This window comes from Trachemys scripta, chromosome 8 (genome assembly GCF_013100865.1).
Source record: "Trachemys scripta elegans isolate TJP31775 chromosome 8, CAS_Tse_1.0, whole genome shotgun sequence".
NCBI classification, from domain to species: Eukaryota; Metazoa; Chordata; order Testudines; family Emydidae; genus Trachemys; species Trachemys scripta.
In genome coordinates this window covers 55,659,760-55,685,144 of record NC_048305.1, presented here as the reverse complement: position 1 = coordinate 55,685,144, position 25,385 = coordinate 55,659,760, and the positions used below count along the sequence as shown (strand labels likewise).

General features: G+C 41.9%; 1 protein-coding gene across 5 annotated transcripts in view; it reads right to left on the bottom strand.

The window, feature by feature from the left end:
* C8H1orf21 (chromosome 8 C1orf21 homolog) overlaps positions 1 to 25,385 on the bottom strand; it is a 258,076-nt gene that overhangs the window by 128,671 nt on the left and 104,020 nt on the right. For all 5 annotated transcript variants that reach the window (XM_034779350.1, XM_034779351.1, XM_034779353.1 and 2 more), the window contains exon 3: positions 6,582 to 6,676. In XM_034779350.1, the coding sequence (XP_034635241.1) occupies positions 6,582 to 6,676 (95 nt within the window). The remainder of the gene's footprint in view (positions 1 to 6,581; positions 6,677 to 25,385) is intronic.

Genomic DNA, 25,385 nt, shown 5'->3' with positions numbered 1-25,385 from the left:
CTTAGTATAATTCCATTTAGCATTTATACAATACCAACGTTTATACAGCAGTGTACATCACCAATGCACCGCATGAGTGCATGAAACTATGAAAACTATACAGCAATACATTCAACATAAATAGCCATTCAATGCATACCTAAAAATAGTAATCAAGGGAAGCTTCAGACAATGGACATTGTTAAAAAAAAACCAAACAGAAAACATTTACTGCACTGTGGTTTTTGACTTTGCAGATGCATTTGCAGTCTTCCCCATATTTAGAATGGAAAATACCACAAATGCCACAATAAACTTCACTACCACGAGTGGTACTGTAACTTATTTACTGTTTTAAATGACATCCATTGTAGATAATTTAGTAATCTTTTTTAAAATGGTATTTAAAAAAATTATTTCATAATACAGAAATGTAAATATCAGTATGTTTATATATACTACAAAAAATTATAGTATACTATACTGATCTATATAATACAAAATATACATATATTTAAATATTTATAATTATAAATATATAGATATTTAATATTATATTACTAAAGGTACTAAATAAACCTTTGAAGTATCATTTTCTACTGGGTTTTTAACTTGATACAATTCATTTATTTGCTAGCTATTACTTAATTTTTTAAAAAGCATATAATTGATTATGATGATGACAATGATCAGCTACAGAAGAGTGAAAACTGAAGTTCTGAAATACTAAATATCAATTAAGTAAATGGATCCAACTGAGACTAGAATCTGGTCTGAGTTCAAAACATAGTCTAAAAGTAACTGCGTAGGTATAGGTGGCACAAATTACATTCTCAAGTAACTGCTGTGGAAACTAATACATCTTGAAAGAAAAATACGTGATTTTTCGCCCCATGAAACTGAGTGAGATATTGGCAACAATCAAGTATATAAGCGATTCTCATTCAATTGTCTACAAACTCCTCTGTGAATTTGTCTTAGCCCTGACCTGTAACTTCCCTGCTATTCCAGTACTTAGCTTCTCTCAAGTCAAGATGTGTGGTTGTGTCAAATTGTTTGGTAGGTTTAGTTGATAATATGTGCAAATCCTAGCATATAGCCCTTATAGGCTATCTATTTATCTATATATATAGCAAGTAGAGATTTTGACAAGTAGAAGTTGCAAAAAAATCTAAGATGTAACCCTCCCCCCCAAGATTATTGAGTTAAATGTTTGAAAACATAAGATGACTATAGAAAGAGGAATCTGTACTGTAGCAAACTGTTTCAAATTAAAACCAATATAGCTCATTACATTTTGGAAAAAGAATGCCAAGCTGCATGAATAGAAGGTACTTTACCTTTAAGGTATTTTAAGGTATTTTACCTTATCCAATAGTGTAATTTCACAATGAAATGCCATTAGCACTCCATGAGTATGTAAATGAGGACAATTAAATTAGTCCTATTATGAATGTTAATTAGTCTGTTATGATGGTACTTTTGTATACCTAATATGATGCTGTCAAGCTAAACAATGAGTTCTAAAGAAAAGATTAATGGGTCTTTAAAGCTGGCAAACTTGTGTTATTTATTGAAGTAAGACCCGCATGTACTAGAGATGTCTTCAACCAAGACTTTGTTTGGTTTTTAAAATACTAGTTTGTCCCAGTTTTATTATTTAGCCATGCCTTTTTTAAGTACAAATAAACTGGTACATTACGCATGCTGACTACGCACCACTGGCTTTTGCTTCTAGATAGATCCATTAGCTAACTCTATTGAGTAGCAATCTAAAAGTAGCAACTGATAAAAATTATTTCCATTTGGGGTTACAGCTAGTATGGCATAAAAACCTTAGTCCCGTGAAGATAATTCATTTGATTTAATAAAAGACTAATTCATTTAATGATAGGTGACTGAAATTATGGGCCAGAGTTCGTAAATTAGGTGCAACAGCCTTGCACTGCTCATTTGTGTGTACGTGCAAATCATGTATTTGCATGCACAAATAGCCATTTTAGGTACCAAGAGGGCTCTGTGTGTTTGCATACATTATGCTCGCACAAATGTATGCACACAATTGCACCCGAACATTGAAAAGCTGGTGCTATATTTTTTGTTTTGTTATAGCATAACCGTGGAGTGGAGGAGGACTGAATAAATTGCAGTAAGAATTCACTTGCACCAGCCACTTTCATAGGTAACTAAGAGTAAATAGGAAATTCAAGCAGAACTACTTCAGGCAAAGGTAACACATAGAGTCAGTTACCCTAGAAAGTGATTGAAGCAAAATACAATTGAATTAGGATTACCATCCGTCCGTATTTCCCCGGACATGTCCGGCTTTTGCGTCTCTAAATAGCCGTCCGGGAGGAATTGGTAACAAGGTTAAAATGTCCGGGGAGGTTTTCTCCCTTGCCTCCCTCCCTCCCTTCCATGCAGAGTGTGGCTGCTGATTGGGCGGCTAGGCAATTGACCCATTGGCCTCCAGCAGCCAGAGCCCTCCCCTACTCCCCGCTCCCTCTCTCTATAGTCCTGTGTAACACACAAACCGACCCACATGGAGCCAGAATGGTAAGAGGAGTCGGAGGGGGCAGTCAGGGAGTGGGGGAGTGTTGGATGGGTCCCCAGCCTCCACCTGCCATCCCCCCTCTGCGCATCCCCCCCTCCGTGGGTCCCCCCTCCCTGTCTGCCTCTCCCTTGTCTGCGTGTACTGCCAGAGCCAGCAGCAACTGCTGTCTGCTGCCCCGGGTCCTAGTGCCCCCATCCACTAATGGGAAGACAGGCTGCCCTTACCCTGCCCTTCCACCCTAGCCCTGAGCCTCTCCAACACCCCAAATCCCCCAGCCCCAGCCCTCATCCCCACACACCCTAATCCTCTGCTCCATCCCTGAGCCCCCTCCTGCATCATGAACCCCTCATCCCCAGACCCACAGCCCTCACCCCTGCATCCCCTCCTATCCCCAAACTCCCTCCCAATCCCCCCCCCTTCCCACACACCCCCTCCTGCCCTCAAACTTCCTCCCAAAGCTTGCACCCCCTCCCTTTGCACCGCCTCTCACCCCCAAACTCCATCCCAGAGCCTGCAACCGTCACCCCCTCCTGCACACCCACCCCCTGCCCCAGCCCGGAGCCTGCACCCAGCACCCAAACTCTATCCCAGAACCTGCACCCCTCCTGCACCCTAATCCCCAGCCCAGGACCTGCACCCCAGACCTCCAACCCCCCTCCCAGAGCCTTAGGCAGGTGGGGTGGGGGGTTCTGGGCACCACCAAAATTTCTACAACCCTGCCACCCATGCGAGTGGATAAGGGTCAGGGCAGTCAGGGGACAGGTAGGGTCCGGGGGGGGGGGGCAGTTAGGGTAGGGGGTTCTCAGCAGGGGGCAGTCAGGGGACAAGAAGCAGGGGGGGTTGGGGTTCTGAGGGGAGCAGTCAGGAGGTGGGAAGTGGGAGGGAGTGGATGGGGCGGGGTGGGGCTAGGTCGGGGCTTCCCCCCCCCCCCAGTGTCCTCTTTTTTGTGTGTGGAAATATGGTAACCCTAACTGAATCCAAGCTACACACCTCATCTTAACTCCTTTTCCACAGGAGGTGGAGTTTGGGGAGCATAGTGACAAGGCAGAAATGTGGGATTAAGAAAAAGGGTTGGGATGTGGGCTGCGTGAGTCTCCCAAAGCTTTTTCTTGTTCCCAAGGGTATGTCTACACTGGCACTTAGTCGGCAAAACTTTTGTCATTCAGGAGTGTTAAAAAAAAGCACTCTTCTGCCAACAAAGCTGCTGCTACTCATGGGAGGCGGAAGATTTTTTTTGTCAGCAGGAGAGTTCTCTCCTGCCGACAAACAGCAGCTACACTGTGCGGCTTTTAGTGGCATGGCTGTAGTGGCAGAGCCGTGTCGCTAAAAGCTGCATAGTGTAGCCATAGCCTAAAACTTCAGTTGCCTAGAAGTGCCTGATGAAGAGTCAAGATTAAATAACTGATGATTGTCAACTTTACAACCATTAGGAAAACTAAAGCCTTAATGATACATGACTTAACCTATCTTCTAAGTTGTGAACTTAAGTTTACTAGAGGGAATCTTCAGCTTTAAAAATCTAAAATGCCAATGATTTGTCAATTCCTAGGATTACCAAACTGTACACATTTACAGAGGGAGATGCTGTATCCTTAATAATGGAACTAAGACGAAAAGAAAGTGAAAAACCGACTGTCTGGATGTCTGAGATATGTTTTTTATCTTTTAAAAAACCTATATCAAGTATAAACATCCTCTCTGATTAAAGGGTTTCACTTTGTTTTTGTAGATTTCTATAGATTAGGGAGTGGTATCATTCTCCCCAATCCTCATATTAAAACTTTTTTCCCAAGAAATCTGCGACCTCACTCAAAAACTACCTGTCAATACATTATATACATAAAATTAAACTTTTCTACAGAAATCTCTCTTTTAATAAATATAACCAATACAAGAATTAAACGTTACAACAAGAAAGCAGGCACTACTAAAGCACAAGATTATCAATCCAGTTTCTAAATGTCACCTAGACTTCTAAAAGTCTTCCTGGTTGTCATTTAAATGGAATCTTATTCTTCTCTAAATTATGCTGTATAACTTAAGGCTGGCAGCCAATCTACAACCACACTGATCTGCATCTTTCCATTTATCAGAAAACTAGTAGCAGCTCTCAATTTCTCTTCCATTACACTCACCAATACAGCATCTCTGACTTCAAAATTACTGATAATTTTTGCAGCAGCATTTCTTAAAAGTAGTTAAACAAAAACAAACACGCTTACGTTTGCGATAAGGCTGAAGACACTGCAGATACTGCTAGAAAAAGTGATGTTCTCAGCAATGTTTCTTAGGCACACTAAAAACATCCTGCTGCAAGCTAAATTTGTGCTGTCCAATGGAGTATCACCAATGCAAAACTGCAAACTGGAAATCATATATCATATATCTAGAGTAGAGACCGAGGAAAATCATATTCTGTGCTGTTCAGTGGCCTTCAACCACAATCTGAAATATCAGGCTGGAACAGCACACAAGGTGAACAGAGATATTTATCTACAGTAATGTACTGTAGTTTTGTACTGCAATCTCCAGAATACACACCTAGGAGAGAAATGTACAGTAGGTGGGATTGCCTGGAGCACCAGTGATGAAAAAATATTAGAATGGTGACATTCCCAAGAGTCATCTAGTTACTCTGATAGGCAGATTCCCTAGCTGGTGTTAATGGTTATAGCTCCACTGAAGTTAGCAGATGATCTTCCCCTCAGTATACCTGAAGGGAAAAAACTGTATGAAAAAAGCTCAGTTGAAGAAATAGGCCCAGAAATCTGAAATGTTACATAGACAAAATACAGCATTTTAAAATGTCTTTGAAAGTAGTACCTAGATCAAGCCTCCAGACCCCTCTATTTCGAGCTCAAAAAGAAAAAGAAACTTCCATGTGGAAGTCAAGCCTGACATGATTCACCTAAACCTGTTTTCCCCCCCAAGAATAAACAACAGTAACATAATTAGAATTCGCCTACATAGGGAAATTAGTGTGGAGTTAGCGAGGGTGTGAATTTAAATTACAGCAAATTACCTACTCCACACTAACTCCCTCTTTGTCTGCACTAAGAATGCCTTTGTGTGCTTTACCTGAATACACTTTTATATAAGGGTAAATCTTGAGGATAATACTAATGTGATGATAAACAATAAAATAACTGATCTCCAATCAAATTACTGAACACCGATTTTTGACAATCCCGTTTTATGGGTACGTTACTTATTCTGAGCACCTGATTTTGCAAATTTAAAAACTCACAGTAGGGAAGCACAAACTAAAGTATAGATGTGTTCCTAAAGTAGATAGTTTTCTTCTGATCACCAGTGAATTTCAGTATTTTTAAGAACTCCTTTGCACACAGAGTATCAGAGGGGTAGCCGTGTTAGTCTGAATCTGTAAAAAGCAACAGAGGGTCCTGTGGCACCTTTGAGACTAACAGAAGTACTGGGAGCATAAGCTTTCGTGGGTAAGAACCTCACTTCTTCAGATGCAAGTAATGGAAATCTCCAGAGGCAGGTATATATCAGTGTGGAGATAACGAGGTTAGTTCAATCAGGGAGGGTGAGGTGCTCTGCTAGCAGTTCAACAGAGCACCTCACCCTCCCTGATTGCACTAACCTCGTTATCTCCATACTGATTTAAACCTGCCTTTGGAGATTTCCATTACTTGCATCTGAAGAAGTGAGGTTCTTACCCACGAAAGCTTATGCTCCCAATACTTCTGTTAGTCTCAAAGGTGCCACAGGACCCTCTGTTGCTTTTTGCACACAGACACATTCATCATGACCTGCATATATTTATATTTGCAAAGGAGTTGAATACAAACACTACTACCACTGAAGCACTCTCCACAAGATCAAGTACAGGCTAATTCATAAAGACAAGCAGGAAATATTTGCACCTTCCATGCAAGCTATACATAGTTATGGCATTTTCAAGAAAATCCTTTTGCAGCATGTAAGTTGTAATATAAACATACTGCACATTGCATATTTCATTACAAAGACAGAGTCATGTTCATGTTAATTTTGTTAAATAAGTGATAAGTTCAGTCCTTACCAAATTTTCCTGGTTCCTGGCAGCTACTTTCTGATCATCTTCTCCCCCATTTTTCATGTATTTGACCTCTTCCACTGGTTTGATCCTATACTCATCTGAGTACCAAGAAAAAAAGAAAGAAAGAAAAGTTTTGTACCAGTGTACTTCAGTAAATGGAAAAACAGCCGACTGGAAAAAAAACATACTGCTTATTATCAACCAAGCCCTAAATGGTATAGACCCTAGTAATCTCAGCATCTGCTCTCTTCCTAACACCCACCATGGAAACAAGTCTATAAAAGAACACTTCAAAAAAGTGACTCAAAAGTAAACCTCATGGGGAATCACAGGCAAAAAATTCTCAGTTGTCTCTGGAATTTGACTCAAACAGATGTGCATCTTGGACCCAGATCTAGAGCAATGCGTAAGGCACATCTCTTTGTTTAGGTTTTCCAGTAACTTCAGGCATTGAAATTTTCTATCATCTAAGTCTTCAAGTTACTATTGTCATCATGGATCCTCTTAGGGTAGGTCTACACTTAACTGGTAGTTTGGCGGCAAGCAAATCGAACTTCTGGGTTCGACTTATCGCATCTTGTCTGGATGAGATAAATCGAACCCGGAAGTGCTCGACGTCGACTGTGGTACTCCAGCTCGGCGAGAGGAGTACATGAAGTTGACGGGGAAGCCTGCCTGCCGCGTCTGGACCGAGGTTAGTTCAAATTAAGATACTTCGAACTTCAGCTACGTTATTCATGTAGCTGATGTTGCGTACCTTAGTTCAAATTGGGGGGTTAGTGTAGACTTGCCCTCAGGGAAGATGGTCTGCTGCTCTGAAAGTTCGCATGCTCCCTATTTGTGGGAAGATATTGTTTGATACAGTTCTAACCTACACAAAGTGTGCCCAAGGTAACTTACAGAAAGAAAACATGAAGCAATTTTAAAATATAGAAACAGAGCATAAGATTAGAATTACAGAACTAAAGAGAACTTAGAGCTAACAAAAATCATATGGCAGTGTAGTGTTTCATGGGATAGGGAAGGAAAACTGAGGACTTGTGTGATACTGGAGTAAAGTCTATGCTTGCACTGAGGGGAGGAGGAAATGATTCCTGTAAGCATCACTCACATATCTAAGGCTAACATATCCTCATTTAAGCCCAAATCTTGAGAGCTTTACATAAACCCTGACCATAGGCGTCGCAACCTTTGTAGAAGTGGGAGGGGAGGGTGGCCAAGGTCAAACTGGCAGGGGAATTAAAATACTATTTAAATATCCCACAGAGCACAATTGTAACATAAGTGACCAGAATACAAAAGGAAGCCATATTATAACATTTAAGGTATAATTATAGTATGCACAAATGAAAAAAAAAATAAGACCACTTTCATTCTAAACATCAGGACTGCATTTTATTTTTGCACTTCTTTTATTGTACTTCATTCACTTGCATTTATCATTTTACTACATACATTCCATTATTCATACTGCACTAATTAATATTATTGAACTGTAACTTGCAATTCTGTAACATTACAACAAAATCATCCTTGTTTATATAGAATGCACAGTTTAAAAATTGTAACCTTAAATTGTAAATCTCCTTGGAAAAAGGCATCAGCCAAACAAACAAACAAACAAACAACAAACAGCTTTGAAGGGAGGTAAACATGTCCTCATCTGACAGCTACCATAAAAATGTTTTTTTTCTAGTGTTTTATAAAAAACCAAATCAAAAATATATTTTTAGAAAACCTAACAAACACCATCAACAGGCTGTAGAGATAGAAGGAATACGATCTCTATTAAGCAAAAAATGTAAACAATGCAATTTTGATCACGCGATTATCTAGGATTGCAGTGGATATCTAGGAACGCATCTGATCCGATCTCATAGTGCATCTTGGCCTTTAGCGGCACAAACATTTTTTTCCCCACAGTGCATATGTTTCTTTTTGTTTAAAAAAAAAAAAAATGTGGGGGGCATGGCCCCTGGGCCCCCCTGGTTCCAGCATATTACCCTAACTCAGCAAAGCAAATATAAGGGCATGCTTAACTTTAAACATGTGTAAATCCCACTGAAGTCAAAAGGAAGTTTAGCCTGACCAATACTAAAGTAAAGACCACAGGATTTGGCCTTTATAAATGGTTCAATACCTACTCCTTCCAACATTGCCATCACAGCACTATGAATGGACATTATACATGTGGAGGAATGGAATTAGAAAACAAAGGAGACTATGCAGTGTATGTGATGTGTTCCACAATGAATGAGTTCTACAGTCCTTGCAATCTCCGTATCATCTTTGGCATGCAAACAAGTGATGCATACTAGCTATTATATATGAGTTTACCTATATACTGTCTGGATTGAAAAAAAAAGTTACAGATTCACAGTTAAAGTTGGGAATTTCCCAAATTCCAGTGAACTTTTATACTTTTTCTGTATTTCCTTTTCCAGTATTGCTGATTATTGAGATGCATGTCTAATATCCCCTGTTGGACCACAAAAAGCCTTTTTAGTTCCGTGGCACTACTGAACAAAATAATAAGACAAGCTGTTTTTTCAACAAGTAATTTGAAATGACATTGCTGTAATGTTTTAACAGGCTGGAGCAAAGGTAACACAAACTGCAGTTATATGCTGAACTCTGAGGGAAAAAGCAACAAAAAGCCTCTCTCTTTCAAAGGATGTTCTTTCTTGAAAGTGAAATTTGAAGACAGACAGACCTACAGGGCTGAGAAAAAAGAAACCTCATTCTGCTATTACTTAATAAGTTTAATACTTTTCAACTGCACATTTCCAAGGGGAACTGATTTTTAAATAATGAATGCCTATTCAAGTGTCATTAGTGAATTATCCAGAACTCAAAGCTCACATCTTGTCAACATTCTATTACATGTGCGTGCTATAATACAGTGAGAAATGTGAACAGCCTCCTTCAAAGCCTGAGTAAATGAATCTTGTGCAGGAGACAATGCAGGGATTGGAAGAAGTAATCCTCCTTCTTTTCCCCCAGCTAAGAGGCAGTGACCTGGGTACCTGTACAGTGAGGCTACATCAACACTGCAAAAACAGAAACAAAAACAAAATGCAACAGCAAGTCTCAGAGTTCAGGTCAGCTCACCTGGGCTCCGGGGCTCATGCCTTGGGGCTAAAAATAGCAGTGCAGACATTCCCGCTCAGGCTCTGAGACCTGCCAGAGTGAATCCCATGAGATCAAGTCAGTTGACCCTGGCTCTAAAACTTGCAGCAGTGTTAGTGTTTTTTCCAATGTAGCACTCCTCAGTTGCTACTATGATCCTGTGCCATGTAGTGCATGTAGCCAGTGGATCCACAGGAGATGAAACCAGGGCTCTGCAAAGATCATCCCCCAGCATCAGGGTGGATTGATTTAAAAGAAAGTGATTTAAATCAGTAAGCAGAAAATCTTGATTTAAATCATCGATTTTAACTGTGTTTTGCATTTGAACTTTTAAGTTATTTTTGTAAACAGATTGATTCACATTGGCTGGTATCCATTAAAACATGTTGATTTGCAACTAAATATAGCCTTTCCACTAAATTTGGTGCTCCTTTTTGCTAACCAGGAAGATAGACTATATCTATACATATTCATTTAAGTAATTATATAGCTTAATTTACATTTGTTTAGATTCTTAATTTTTGGTCATTTTTATGTTAGAAAATGTTGATTGATGCATTTCCTAGATGATTAATATTTTAGTTGTGATTTGTGTCAAGCGCTAGTTGTATGGAAATTCAACTTCAGTTAAAGGTGCACAAAACCAGACTATTATTTTTTTATTAAATAAAACTACCTTAAATGTGCTGGATACAAAAAAAGTTTTACCAAAACATGTTTTATGGTTAAAACTAATTGATTTGTGAAACAAAGAAAGTATTATTTGTAGTCAGTGAATGAACTGATTGTTTCACGTCCTCATGACCTTCAAGATTTTAGAACTAGTACATCTCCTCCTCTCACACCTAGTTTTTATTCATAGATTGGCAGAGGAAAACATGCTTTCCTGCTTTTTCAACTCCCAATCAGTTTCTTAACTTTGAATGAACCAGTCATTGAACTGAAATGGGTGAATAAACTGAAAGGAAGAAAATATTCTCTCTGTACCTGCAAAAGAGGCTACTGATGCCAAAAGCTAGTTTAGCAGTTCTACAAACGTTGGTTCCAGATGCTTAGCCAGTGACTTCCACCAGTTCAGTAGTTTGACATTCTTTAAAACTTTGCAGCAAACATGTACTGCTTATTTTTTGTATTTACATGATTTTCATAGATTATAGTACGGTTAGGCCTTACACCATAGGTTGTCATTTTCAAATTTAATTTTAAATAGCTTTATTAAAAAAAAAGAAACCCACAACCACCCTGTATTTAATTTTCATCAAAAATCCAGCTCAAATTAAAAAACTTTTGTTTTTTTTAAATTATCCCTTTTTATTTACCCTACAGCATGCCTCCTCCATGGGCATCTAGAGAGAAAGTCTATCTCTGCTCTTCCTGGACTCCTGCATGCTGCAGAACAGCGGCATTCCCAGTTCCAGACAGAGTTCCTTCTCTATTGTGGAGAAGTCAGAATAATACTCCAAAGTAGTGACGACTGTAGACAGTACTGTGTGGCCTACTATGGTGTCTGCTGTGGTATCCTGCGTGATAACATAATGTTTGGTAAATGTGCATTCAGATGTCCATCTGGCCACCTTACAGATATCAGGAATAGGTACATTATGGAGGAAGGCAACGGATGTTGACATAGGTTGAGTAGAATGAGTTCTGATACCTTCAAGTGGTTGGGCATTCTGAATGCGGTAACAGGATCTGATGCAGTTAGAGATCCACTTGGAAAGGTGTTGCTTAGAGATAGCCATACCCTTTGATTTCTCGGTAGTGGAGACAAATAGCTGCAGGGACTTACGAAATGGTTTAATCCTGTCTAGATAAAAGGCGACTGCTCGTCTGATGTTAAGGATATGTAGAGCCGCTTCGTGCAGAGTCTCATGAGGTTTGGGATAGAATGCAGGTAAAGTATATTGGTTGGTTAAGGTGGAAGGTGGACACCACCTTAGGGAGAAATTTAGGGTGGGGTTGCAGGGTAACTTTATCTTTAGAGAAGGCTGGGTAGGGAGGGTAGACCATCAGGGCGCTTATTTCCCCTACTCTCCTTGCTGATGAAATAGCACCCAAGAAAGCTACCTTCATAGACATGTGGAGAAGAGATAAGGTAGCCAAGAGCTCGAAGGAAGGTTTCATAAGACCACGAAGAACTAGGTTGAGATTCCAGGCAGCTGCCAATGGATAAATCTCAGAGTAGAGATTTTGCAGACCCATGAGAAAGCGTTTTATTGTGGGGTGGGCAAAGAGTGAATATCCGTCCAGCAAATCATGGAAGGTGGTGAGGGTCGCAAGGTGTACTCTGATGGAGCTGAGCAAGAGCCCGTCCTGTTTTAGTTTCAAAAGGTAGTCTAGGATGTTAGGGAGGGTCACGGAATGGGGTGCCAAGTATTTATGGAAGCACCACACGGAAAAGCGTTTCCACTTTTGCAGGTAAGTCTTTTCTACTATGCAGGAGGACATACCGGACTTGCTCAGAACAGGCTAATTCATGGGTCTGGAACCATGAAGGAACCACGTCGTCAGGTGGAGTTTCTGGAGCTGCGGGTGAAGAAGCCGGCCGTTGTCCTGAGAAAGCAGATCTGGTCTGTTGGGGAGAGTCCGTGGAGGATGGATAGACATGCGGAGCAGGTAAGGATACCATGTCTGTCTTGGCCAAACCGGGGAAATAAGCATGACCCGGGCCTTGTTGTCTCTGATCTTGCGTAGAACCCTGTGTATCAGAGGGATCGGTGGAAAGGCGCACATGAGAGAGTTGTTCCATGGGATGAGGAATGCGTCTCCTAGGGATGCAGTCCCAAATTGCGCTGGAGCAAAATAGGTGGCATTTGCGATTCTGGGTTGTGGCAAAGAGGTCTATAAACAGGGTGCCCCAGTGGGAGAAGAGCTTTTGTAGTATTGTGGGATGTAATTCGTGTTCTTTGGAGAAGTGTCTGCTGAGTGTGTCGGCGGTAGTGTTGTGACATCCGGGTAGGTATGAAGCGGGAATTTCTATGTGGTGTTGTATGCACCAATTCCATAACCAGATGGCCTTCATGCATAGGGAGTGTGATCGTGTTTCTCCCTGTCTGTTGATGTAAAACATACATGCTATATTGTCCGTTAGGACCCTGATAGACTTGTTCTTTATGAGGGGGAGAAAGTGAAGGCAGCTTGTCTCACTACTCTGAGCTCTAGGAGTAGTATGTGCAGATGCGTCTCTGGCAGGGACCAGTGGCCCTGTGCCAAGTATCTCCCCAGGTGCGCTTCCCAACCGATCAGGGAAGCATCTGTGGCGAGCATGAGTGCCGGGGAGCATTGCTGGAAGGGAACGCCCATGCAGAGGTTCTCTGGTCTTGTCCACCATTGTAGGGAAGCTAGTACGTTCACTGGAAGAGTTAGCATCATGCAGAAGCTATGTCTGCTGGGTTTGTAGCTGGAGTTGAGCCAACCCTGGCATACTTGACCACAAAGATGGCAGCCACCATCTGACCAAGGAGCTGTAGGCAAATTCTTGCCTGTATCCTGGGACGAACAGAGAGCGTGTGTATGAGATGTGCAATAGCGAGGAATCTGTTGTGTGGGAGTGAGGTTCTGGTTCGGATTGAGCCCAGGTGATCTCTGATGAATTCGATCCGCTGTGTAGGTGTCACAGTGGATTTCTGGAAGTTTAGTTGCAGACCTAAGCTGTGGAAGAGGGAGAGGGAGAAATGGGTAGCTCGTAATGTCTCGCCGTATGAGTTGTCTTTGATGAGGCAATCGTCTAGGTAGGGGAAAAGTCTGAGCCCGTGTCTGCGGAGGAGGGCCACGACTACGGCTAGAGTCTTGGAGAATACTCTCGGTGCTGTGGAGAGTTCGAAAGGGAGTACCCTGTATTGAAAGTACCCTGTATCCGAGCGTGAATCGCAGGAAGCGTCTGTGGGCTGGATGAATGGTTATGTGAAAATAGGCGTCTTGTAGGTTGAGGGCTGTGAACCAGTCCCCTTGTTCCAGTGTGGGTATTATTGTGCCCAGTGTGACCATCTTGAATTTCTGTACACGTATGAATTTGTTCAGTCAGGATAGGTCTAATATAGGCCTCTATTCCCTGCTCTTCTTTTGGGTCAGAAAGTAGTGGGAATAGAACCCTTTTCCTCGATATTGTGTCGGCACAGGTTCCACTGCACCTAGCTGTAGAAGATAAGCCACTTCTACGTGAAGTAGGTGCTTGTGAGAGGGGTCCCTGAAGAGGGACGGGGAAGGGGGAAAGATAGGAGGGTAGAATATAAAAGGGATGGAGTAACCGGACTGAACTATTTCCAAGACCCAACGGTCCTGTGTGATCTGCTGCCAGGCATGGTGGAAAACCTGGAGGCAGTGGCCAAATGGGCAAATAGGCAGTGGAGTCAAGGGGTGGTCATGCAGACCCTCGACCAATGCTTCAAAATTGTTGTGTGTTTCCCCGATTGGTGGAGGTAGCTGGCTACGCTTGGTTTAGTCTGCGCTAGGAGATCTAGCGCAATTCCTGGCTATATTGTATGGTCTGGGCTGGGACCGGTGATATTGTTGTGTGCATGGCCTCTGATAAGGTTGATACCGTTGTGTCCTGGGAAGGGATGGGTAAATGCCAGGGTGCGCAGGGTTGCTCTAGAGTTTTTCATAGTGTGAAGGACTTCATCGGTTTTTGTGGGTTTTTTTTGAAAAAAGCTTATCTTTATCAAAGGGGAGGTGCTCCACTTTGGTCTGCAGGTCTCTGGGGATACCAGATGCAGACAGCCAGGAAGATCTGCGCATAACCACCGCAGCTGCGGTAGTGCGGGCTGCTGTGTCCACCCTGTCTAGAGATGCTTGTAGGGCCGTTCTGTAGACCAATTGGCCTTCGACAAGGACTGACTTAAAGTCTGCTCTCCTGTCCTCCGAGATATGGGAGGTAAAATCAAAGAGTTTATTGTAATTGTCGAAGTCATAGCTTGCAAGTAGGGCGGAATAGTTTGCAATTCTGAATTGCAGAGTGGAGAAGGTATAGACCTTGCGGCCCAAGAGGTCAAGGCCTTTGAGGTTCGTGTCTTGCGGGGTGGGCCGGTAGTGCGGCTGTTTCGTCCTGTGTGTCGCTGCATCCACTACAAAAGAATTCGGTTCTGGGTGAGAAAATAAGAAGTCTACATCTTTAGCAGAAACATAATATTTACGTTCAGCCTTTTTGCAAGTTGGTGGGATAGAGGCTGGAGTCTGTCAGCTGGTTCTAGGAGTGCTTCATTTATGGGGAGCCCGATCTTTGAGGGCACAGAGACTTTGAGGATTTTGAGGAGTCTGTGTTGTGTCTCCTGGACCTCCTATAAAGGGATGTCCTGGCTGAGTGCCATTCTCTTGAAAACTTCTTGGAATTGTTTAAAGTTGTCCACATTCTGTGGAGGTGGAGGCATGAGGGCTCCGCCTGGAGTGATGGAGAGTTAGGAGTTGATTAATCAGGGTATGGTCCATAGCCCACCTCTTCAGGAGCGGGGTTCAGGCACTCTAGAAGTAGATGGAGCTAGAGATAGAGGCGCAGAAGCTTGTGGTCTGGTGGCAGAAGCATGAGGACGAGTGGCAGCAGGAGCTGGCCAAGGGTACCACTGAGCCAAGGCATGGGATAAGATAAGTTAGGTGCCACCCACGGGGGGGGGGAAGGGGATGAAGTAGGGAAACTGAGGCTGGTGGTTGTGACCCGTGACCTGAGGTGCAAAAGGTTCCAGTGGAGGAGGAAAGGCAGGTGGGGAGAACTCTGCCTGCTGCTGCCTATCAGGCTCACTGTCAGTGAAAGTAGCCAGATCAGGTGGGGAAAGCGGCTGGTCAAAGAGTGAGCACTGTGTCAAGCAGCGGAGAGTCAGGCTGAGGGGCCACTGAAATGTCATCCTGACTTAAGAATTCCTGCTGCTGCTCCCTGGGCTGTGATCTTGCCGAGCGTGATCTGTGCTCAGAAGCGTGCACTGACTTCTGTTTTGCTTTCCCTGGTGCCGTTTGTAGGCTCCCTGCGGGAGGTCCGCTGCTGCTGGAGTGGCAGGCAGGCTCGTTGCCGATGTTCTTGTCGGCAATGGGGCAGAACACGCTGTCGGCACTGGGTCTATTTTCGGTGCCGAGGGAACCGGGGCCGAGGAGACATTCCCGGTAGGGGAAGTTGGGTCCCTGCCTCTGCGCTCCGCAGGAGCCATGGCTGAGGTGCTGGGACGGTCAGAGGCACCTGCCTTCGGCGCTGCCAGCACTGAGGGTAAGGATCTCGCAGGAGACCCTTTACCCTTTTAAAAGTCTCCAGATGGAGACAGTTGGGCTTCCTGCCTCTTTGCATGAGAAGAAGTAGTATTGTTTTCCATGGGACAGTAGGTGGGCTGTGGTTTGCCAATAAAGGTTTGATAAGGGCAGGGTAGGGTGGGGGTAAGAGAGCGGAGATAAAGATGGTGTTGGGACCTTAAGTAAAAGTGATACCTAGTGCCTCTGACATTTGAACTACAAACTTCCAGTTACCTAATTTCAAATATTTATAGTTATAACCACATTCTAATAATCATTATGGCATTAATATTTATAGCACTGGCAGCCTTAATTGCTCCAGTAATTTTGTGTATGTGGGAATTCCCTTAGTTATTTAAGTTTTGCATAGATCTTGGATGTGTGAGAGCTTGATGCTGAAGAGTCACAAAACAAGTTGCAACAGAGAATTGGAGCCAGGATGTCTATTGAGTTTAGAAGCTCCACAGGAATCCTGCCCTCGACCCGCTCACTCTTTATGGAATTTACAAGCAGCACAAAAATCCTGGTCCCAGCTCTTTCCCTGCTTGTTTAAGTTCTGCGGGAGTCTCCTCCTCAGAGATTATAAGCAACATAGGTTTCTCAACCAGGTGTTTTAAATTCACTTTGATCTTGGGCACTGATCCTAGAAATACTTCATACCTTGAAATGATGCACAGCACTTAGAAATAATTGTTAGAGGACTTTTCCAAAAACGAAACAGTCATTTTTACATCACATCTCTCAAACAGGTTGAATAATTCATCTCAACCAGGAAGTCAAATATCAGACAGGATGGATAAAAATCAATTTAAAAAATAAACAGATTTTTAAAATGTAAATTGGATTTTTTTATTTAAATTAAATACAGGCTTATTTTTTTAAAATAATTTATTTAAAAATAAATCAGAAATGTACAACTTATGTTAAGGCCTCAGTGTATTATAATCTATTAAAATCATTAAAATTAAATATAAAAATAACATTAAACTTTAAAATTGACACATTTTAAAGAAGTTCAAATCACTGAACTTGTGGAAGTCACTGGCTAAAGCACCTGGAACCAGTTTTCTGACATACTAAACAAGCCTTTGATTGTAGGCACAGAGAGAATATTTTCTTCATTTCCAGTTTATTCAACTATTTCAGTTCAATGACTAGTTCAAAGTTAAGAAACCAGTTCAGAGTTGAAAAAGCAGAAAAGCTTGTTTTACTCTCCCACATCTATGCAAAAACATTGGAAGTGAGATGGTGAGATGTACTTGTTCTAACATCTTTAAGGGACCTGGTAACCAGAAACAAACAGTTCAATTCACTGACTACAGATAGTACTTCCTTTGTTTAATAAATCAGTTAGTTTTGATAACCTTTTTGATAAACCTTTTTTTCTTATGTATTCAGCACATTTAAGGTAGAGGGTTTTTCTAAATGCTGTTTTTATGCATTTTTAATTGAATTTTAATTGCCACTTAAATAGAGCTTGACACAAATCACAACTAAAAAGTTTATCATTATCTAGTAAAGAAATACATCATTTACCATTTTCTAGCATAATAAAATGTAAAAATTAAGAATAGGAATAAATAAAAATTACCATATAATTGGTTAAATAAAGGTACATAGATAGGGCACTACCAATTTCATGGCAGTGAAAAACATGTCACGGATCGTGAGCTAACCCCTTCCCCGTGAAATCTGATCTCCCACATGCAGCTGGGAGGCTTCTAGCTGTGAGTCCCAGACTGGCCCAGGAGGGATAGGATTTGTCCTTCCCCTAAACAGTCACTCTTGGGGGAAGATCAGACCCACCTCCGGTGCCTCCCCCGCTGCAGGAAGCTCTGGGGCTTGGCAGTAGCCCCGGAGGTGGCTTGTGGAGGTGGGTCCGATCTCCCCCTGCTGCGGGGAGTACCCCAGTTGTTGGGAAGGGAGAGGGGGACTATTTACAAGTCCCAGATGGCCTGGGGAGGGACAGAACCTGTCCTTACTGGCCTGGGGAGGGACAGGATTTGTCCTTCTCCTGCATGGCTGCTCTGGAGTGGGGACAGGGGGAAGGGGAGAGATCAGACCCACCTCTGGGCATCTTTTTGGGTTGTGAACCTTCTGGTTACACCACCATGAAATTTCAGATGTAAACATCTGAAAACATGAAATGGACCAATTTTAAAACCTTCTTGCCATGAAACTGATCAAAATGGACAGTGAACTTGGTAGGGCCCTATATATAGATAAAGTATATTTTCCTGGCTAGCAAAAAGTAGTACCAAATTTAGTGCAAAGCCTATATTTAGTTGTAAACAAACATGTTTTAATGGTTACCAACCAATGAGAAGCAAAACATGATTAAAATAGATGATTTAAATAAAGGTTTCCTACTTGCTGATTTAAATCATGATTAAAGTCAATGATTTAAATCAATCCACCCTGATTTCAGACAAGTCAAAATTCTCCTGTGGCAAAAGACTACATATTCAAAAATTCACACAGAAGGAATTAGAAGTTGCTCAGTTTGAGAGTATAAACAAATAAACCGTCTAATGGAAACTGTCTTACATCCCTAATTTTGTAAGGCTATCATGGCTCCATAATACAGTATCTGCTCATGCATGAGAAAAATCTACATTTGTTCTCTCAAAAATCATTGTATATTTGGTAAAAAATAAAGGTGACAATCTACTTTGAATGTAAAATGACTACTTAGGAAGATAAACCTATCAGTCAAGATGTGGACTAGATGCCTAAAATCCATATGAAGGTGCCTGAACAGATGGCCTGGTTTTCAAAAGTGTTGAGCAGCAACTCCCATTGATATGTGTGTGTAATATATATATATATATTACACACACAGATTGATGCACAGTAATGGAATATATCAAGACCAATTTTTGAGAAATGTCAATTATTGATATGCTGTCATAAGTAGCCAGGTTTCCGGTTATACACAAAGCACTTCTTCCTAGAATAATACACAAAAATACAGTAAAAAACATATGTGATGCCAACATATTGAAGAATCACTTGCTAGAGGTAGGTAAAAATGAATATAATTCCCCGATGAAAGATAAATATAGCTTTCTAGGTAATTATAGTGTCATCAGAAGTAAGAAAAGAAAATATGTGACCGATTATGAGCCTTGCAGCCTCCACAGTAGCGTAGGCAGTTGTAGGATAGCTTGAAGAATAACTGGGAATATCCACTTTGAAACTACTGACACCCATAGAAAACAACTTTTATTGACTTCAGTGGACATTGGATCAGGCCCTTTATAATTCAAAGAGAGGCTAATGTTTAGAGTTAAGAGTTTTATATTTGGTGCCTTTCCTGTTTGCTGAATATTACAAACCAGTAAGTCCAAAATCCAAATTGCATATTAAAATACTACATTTTTCTCACTTGTTGGCAGGCACAATAAAAACATACGAACAAAAGGCTTAAGAAAAATGCAGCCTAATACATCACACACTATTCTATTGTTCTTTCATTTCCTATGTGCCATGCATCCCTTCATCTTCCCTGCTCTTACGAAGTAAAGCTATACTGATGTGTCCATTATGATGGGCCTGTGCTGTATTTTTCTAAGAATAGGTCTCACCCTAAGAAGTGCACAGCACCTAAACGACTACTGACCTCAGTAAGAGTTTGGCACTTCTTAGGGTGAGACTTTTAAACTATAAGGCAGTGGTTTCCAAAGTTTTCTTATTGTGTTCCCCTACCAGCTACCTGCATATCTATACCCTTCTCATCACTGTTACTTTGTGTGTTCTTCTTAACTCGATCTGTTTTCAGCCATCTGTCCATATTTCACTGTTACATACAGATATTATTATAGTGTGAGGTATACAACTGAAAAAAACCCCTAAGTTCTGAGCTCAGTTAGACTGGACAGTTGCGTGGCAACTGAACCCATGCTGTACAGTGATTGGAGGTGAGGGCTCTGTATGTAAGCATCTCTGTATATCTATGTTCTCACTTGTACATCTTAAAGTAAATTAACTACGGTATTTTATATAACAAATTCCCACAGAGTTTTAAAGCTTCATCTGAGTAGCCTATTATGAAAATGCAATAAACAAAACAATTAATAAATAAAATTCACTATTACACAATAACTCCTGTGTATCCCCAGAGATGTCTGACATAACCCCAGGGGTATGCGTACCACAGTTTGGGAACCCCTGCTATAAGGTGGTCAGGGAAAGGACATGTGTGATACCTAAAGCTCTATCTACATTTATTTTGCTATACAGATTAACACTAAATAGTAACTGTGACAGACCCAGACCAATGGGGTACAGGAGTCTGGTAGAGGGCAAATATACTGGTCACTGGATGAGTAGTTTTATGTTCCCTGAGTGACCAGAGCAGGGGCTGCACTAGAGAAATCAGGAACCTGCTAGAACCAGTTAAGGCGGGCAGGCTAATTAGGACACCTGGAGCCAATTAAGAAGAAGCTGCTAGAATCAATTAAGGCAGGCTAATCAGGGCATCTGGGTATTAAAAGGAGCTCACTTCAGTTTGTGGAGCGAGTGTGAGGAGCTGAGACCAAGAGGCACAAGGAGCTGAGAGTTAGAGGGTGTGCTGCTGGAGGACTGAGGAGCACAAGCATTATCAGACACCAGGAGGAAGATCCTGTGATGAGAATAAGGAAGGTGTTTGGAGGAGGCCATGGGGAAGTAGCCCAGGGACCTGTAGCTGTCATGCAGCTGTTACAGGAGGCACTATAGACAGCTGCAGTCCTCAGGGCCCTGGGCTGGAACCTGGAGTAAAGGGCGGGCCCGGGTTCCTCCCAATTGACCTGGACTGTGGGTTCTTCCAGAGGGGAAGGTCTCTGGGCTGTTCCCCAACCCACATGGTGAATCTCTGAGGCAAGAAAATCCGCCAATAAGCGCAGGACCCACCAAGATAGAGGAGGAACTTTGTCACATAACATATATTTTTACACATACCCTTATAACAAAAATAGATAAAAAGTCAAATCTTTAAGTACCTTTTCTTTTTACGTGGTTAAAAAAAAAAAAAAGCAAGTATTGGACAGAATCAGTTGTATGATATTGTCATGCACAGTGTGGAATATTCTATATGAAGAGAAAACCACAAACAATGAAAAAGGAAGAAGGACTTTGTGGGATGTACTTTGCCACTATTGCAAACGTACTGAAGAAAAACAATGTAATTGGCTACAAAGAGGCAAAAAGCAAACAAGCTGAAAAGAAAAGCTAGATAAATCATTGTACTTGTACAACAAATTCCCCAAAATCCATCACGATACAAAAAGGAAGGCAGCAACAGCCCTAAACAGAAAACAATTTTGGGGGGGTGGAGAAAAGCATTTTAAAAGAAATTATGCCATTGGCATTCTCAAAAGGCAAATACTCTGAACGAAGTTTTCCATCTGGAAACAGATAATTCTGCTCAAATGTGTCACACAGTAACCATGGCAATGTAATGAAGAAAAACAGCGCTCATTAATAATGGTCGGGATGATAAATGAGCATATCAACTTATAATATTGAAACAATTATTACCGGGGAAAAAAGTATAGGAAAACAGTGTGGAGAATTGCTTTAGGACTCTCAGATTCCTGTGACCATACTGACCATAAGGAAGACAACTAGCACAACTATAATGCTACAAGAGTATTTCCGGTGATGATGACACTACATTCTGGCTCAGTCAATAAAGGGCAGGAATCCCTTACCCCCCAAATACACCTGTGCATGCTGTGACTTTCGGTAATGTCTCTTATTTATTAAGCCCTAAAATAGAGCAGTGAGAACTACTACATATTGTCAAGAATTCAGCTGGCTCTTGGTGCAGTCGCAACCCAATGAGCTTGGCTGAGCCCAATAAACCCTCATTATGTGACTGTACTTTCTGATTGGATTGAAGGGCCAACAGTTCACCATTTAAGCCTTGTACCAAAAGCAGCATAGTGGCTGCTCAATGTGTTCCACATCTGCAGCTGTGCTAGACCTGGTTCCTGCTCTGGCCCTTGCTCCTACCCGTACCTGCTTCTGCTCCACCCCTAGCCCCAACCTTCCTCAGAACTCCTGACTCCGACCACTGGCTTGACCCTGACCATAACTGTGGCTCTGCATCTATGGTTGTTCTAGCTCCTGACTGACCACTGGCTTGTCTCCTGACCATGACTCCAGTTCTGCCCTCTGATTCTACTCCGACAACTAGGCTAGATTCCTGTTCCAACCACTAAGTAACTCCGCCTACACCCTGCTGTATGACACATACCCTACAATGCATTTCCATTTTAGACATGTACAGAATGGCAGGTTTGCCTGTATCCTAAAAAAATAGACGTGGGTTAAGATAAGCCTTTGTTCTTTATTTTTAGTGATGTACTGTGCATTAGACACGAGGCATGTGGTTCTATAGTCACAGCACTGAGGAGAAAGTTTCTCAATCACACCCTCATTTTTCTGTGCTTCAAGAATCCAGGATATTCCATAGTTCCTTGGCTGTGGAATTTGCTGCCCAATTGTGCAGTAGTCTTGGGTTTTCTTTTAGTTTTTTTTTAAATCTTATTTCTAGCCTTCCTGGCTGTGAAGAAAAACTTCCTGTCTCAACCCTAAATTACTATGATAACTCCAACCACAGTTTGTCAGCGTACCACAGACCTTCCACACCAAATCATAAGCCTCTACCACTTGAGCTAAAAGAGTAACTCCAAACCACTCATGGGAATGGGGAAGACAGTACATTTACTGTACATAGGGGTTGGTTAAAGTAGTAACCGGTCATAGATCTAGCCACGTTCTGCCTTTGTGGCACATCACCAAAGTGCTGTGGGGGGGAATCCAACTCCTGGGTCCTCAGATGTTTTAAGATTCCTTGGGTTTCAACAGGCTGCAGCACTGTTTCCTTCCTTGGCCCTCTGGTACATTCCCTGGGCAACAACTCTGTCTGCTACTCCATCATGGGAATGGAGCGCCTCAGCCCCCACTAGGGATCAAAGATTCACAATTTCTCACCTACAGAACATTTAAAAGCTAGAGCCCTATTTTGACAAATGATTGTATTTCTCATTTTAACAATAAATGGCAAATATCAGGAAAGCTTTTAGCAAATCTTAACTACTTTAAACATACTTACCAGTAAAGTGAGCCTCTTAGCTGCTAAAACCAAACATGTCAGTCTAACATGTGAATGTCAATGGAATGATAGCAGCACAGTAGATGCCATGGAAGATCAGCAGTAGACGAGTTAAACACTCTCCAAAGCCCGTTTACAAAGTAAAGATTTTCAGGTAAAATGTTGCCAACTTGACAATGGTCCTCTCATTTTTTAGCAAATGTGTGACAAGCCACCATGACCACTGATCTCAACTCTGACCTTTGGAGTAATTCAATGTTGATGGCTTGTTCAATGTTGACTTCATTGTGAAGACTAACAACTGGGTTGGTGGATTTCACAAATATCTACTAGGAAACTAACCATATCATTAACTCTCATTACACAGGCCAACAAATCAGCCCTCTGATGACCAACCTTGTCCATATTTGAACAGTGACCAATTCTGCTGAGTCGTCTAGTCCCTTGGCAATTCTACATCACAATTATTATGGACTATTCTAACTACATGGGTTTTTCAGTGCTGTGTGTTACGTACTGAATCTAAAATGTGCTCATTGCCAAGAGTACTGCTGAAGTCAAGTCGGTGAGGAGCGCTATATTTTTTAAGAGTGCAGTTGCACAAATAAAATACAAATATTGCAAACAAATTAAAAAGTGATCAGTGATAATGTTGCTTGGAAAACTGTAAACAAGTATAAATTTCAGCATTATAAACAAGTTTCTGGGAAGACTACTCTGTGGTGTTTTGATTTCTACAAAGTTCAGAGAGGGATCTCAGGAGAACTTGGTATTGCACATTTGACTAGTAACGCTAAGGAGGTTTATTATTTTTATTTTGCAGATCCTGGGAGAAAAAAGATCAGTCGTTAGCTAGTCAGCATGGAGGAGGGTTACAGGATTAGATGGAGCATGGTCTAGTCCAGTTTGGCAATTCCTACCTTTCTGGTATAAATTAAAGTGAACACCTGGTAGGACCAGCTATTTTTAAGGTTACAAAGTAGTTTCCATTACAACTCCATTTTCACACATACTACTTTCTGAAACATCCACCATTGGGGCAAAAATGTCCATGCTTGATCTCAGTCTAAAATTGGATTTGGAAAGTTTGAGCAAAATTCCTTTGGCTGTATTGAGTTCTACTTTTCCTGTTTTAGGAGCACACAGGGTATAGAGAAAAAATAAGAATTACCCCAAAGGCTATTTTAATACAGCACAAAGAATCAATAAAAGACACAATCACAATGTGTAAAAAACTTTGGAGGTCACCATTGCACTACTAAACTAAACTTCTCTTTCATGGTACAATCTTTAATTACAAGTTCTCCAGGCTTCTTAGATATACATTTGTGTTTAAGGAAACATTGTGTTATATATTACATTTTATTACATTATTGGAGAAATAGTCATGTGATCACACAATTAAAGACGGTCAAGGAATGCTTATGAAGCCAAAGAACACACAGAGTTGAGGCTGTTCATTCATAATTACCTTTCATATACAGTAACTCCTCACTTAACATTATAGTTATGTTCCTGAAAAATGTGACTAAGTGAAATGATGTTAAGCGAATCCAATTTCCATTAATGTAAATGAGGGGGTTAGGTTCCAGGGAAATTTTTTTCACAAGACAAAAGACTATATATATATACACACACACACAGAGTAAGTTTTAAACAAACAATTTAATACTGGTACACAGTGATGATGATTGTGAAGCTTGGTTGAGGTGGAGGAGTTAGAGGGTGGGATATTTCCCAGGGAATGCCTTACTGCTAAATGATGAACTAGCAATTGGCTGAGCCCTCAAGGGTTAACACTCACACTCTACAAGGCATCAGGAATGGAGGGAGGGTAGACAGCATCGCAGACAGAGACACACACAGTGTGTGTGTGTGTGTGTGTGTGTGTGTGTGTGTGTGTGTGTGTGTGAGAGAGAGAGAGAGAGAGAGATGCGCATTTCCCCTTTAAGTACGCTGACCTTACTCTTAAGTACACTGCCTTCTTAATTAGATCAGTTTGCTGAGACCGCAGCTGCTGCCAGCAAGCTCCCTCCGTCCTGAGCTCTGTCCTGTATCCCCCCCACTCTATGGAAGATGGGGTAAGCAGGGTGCAGGAGCAGAGGGGAGGGGAACACTCTGACAGCCCCCCTCTTCTACCCCTCCCTCCTCCCCCGCACAGCAAGCAGGAGTCTCGGGGAGCAGCTCCAAGGCAGAGGGCAAGAGCAGCACATGGCAGTGGGGGGGGGGAGCTGAACTGCCGGCAATTGATAGCCTGCTGGGCGGCTGCTGCACCGGGAACTTAGGGGAGCTGATGGGGGGCTGCCAGCCCACCCTGGTTCCAAGTCCCCACCAGCTAGCTGCAATGGGCTGCTCTTCCTGCAAGCAGT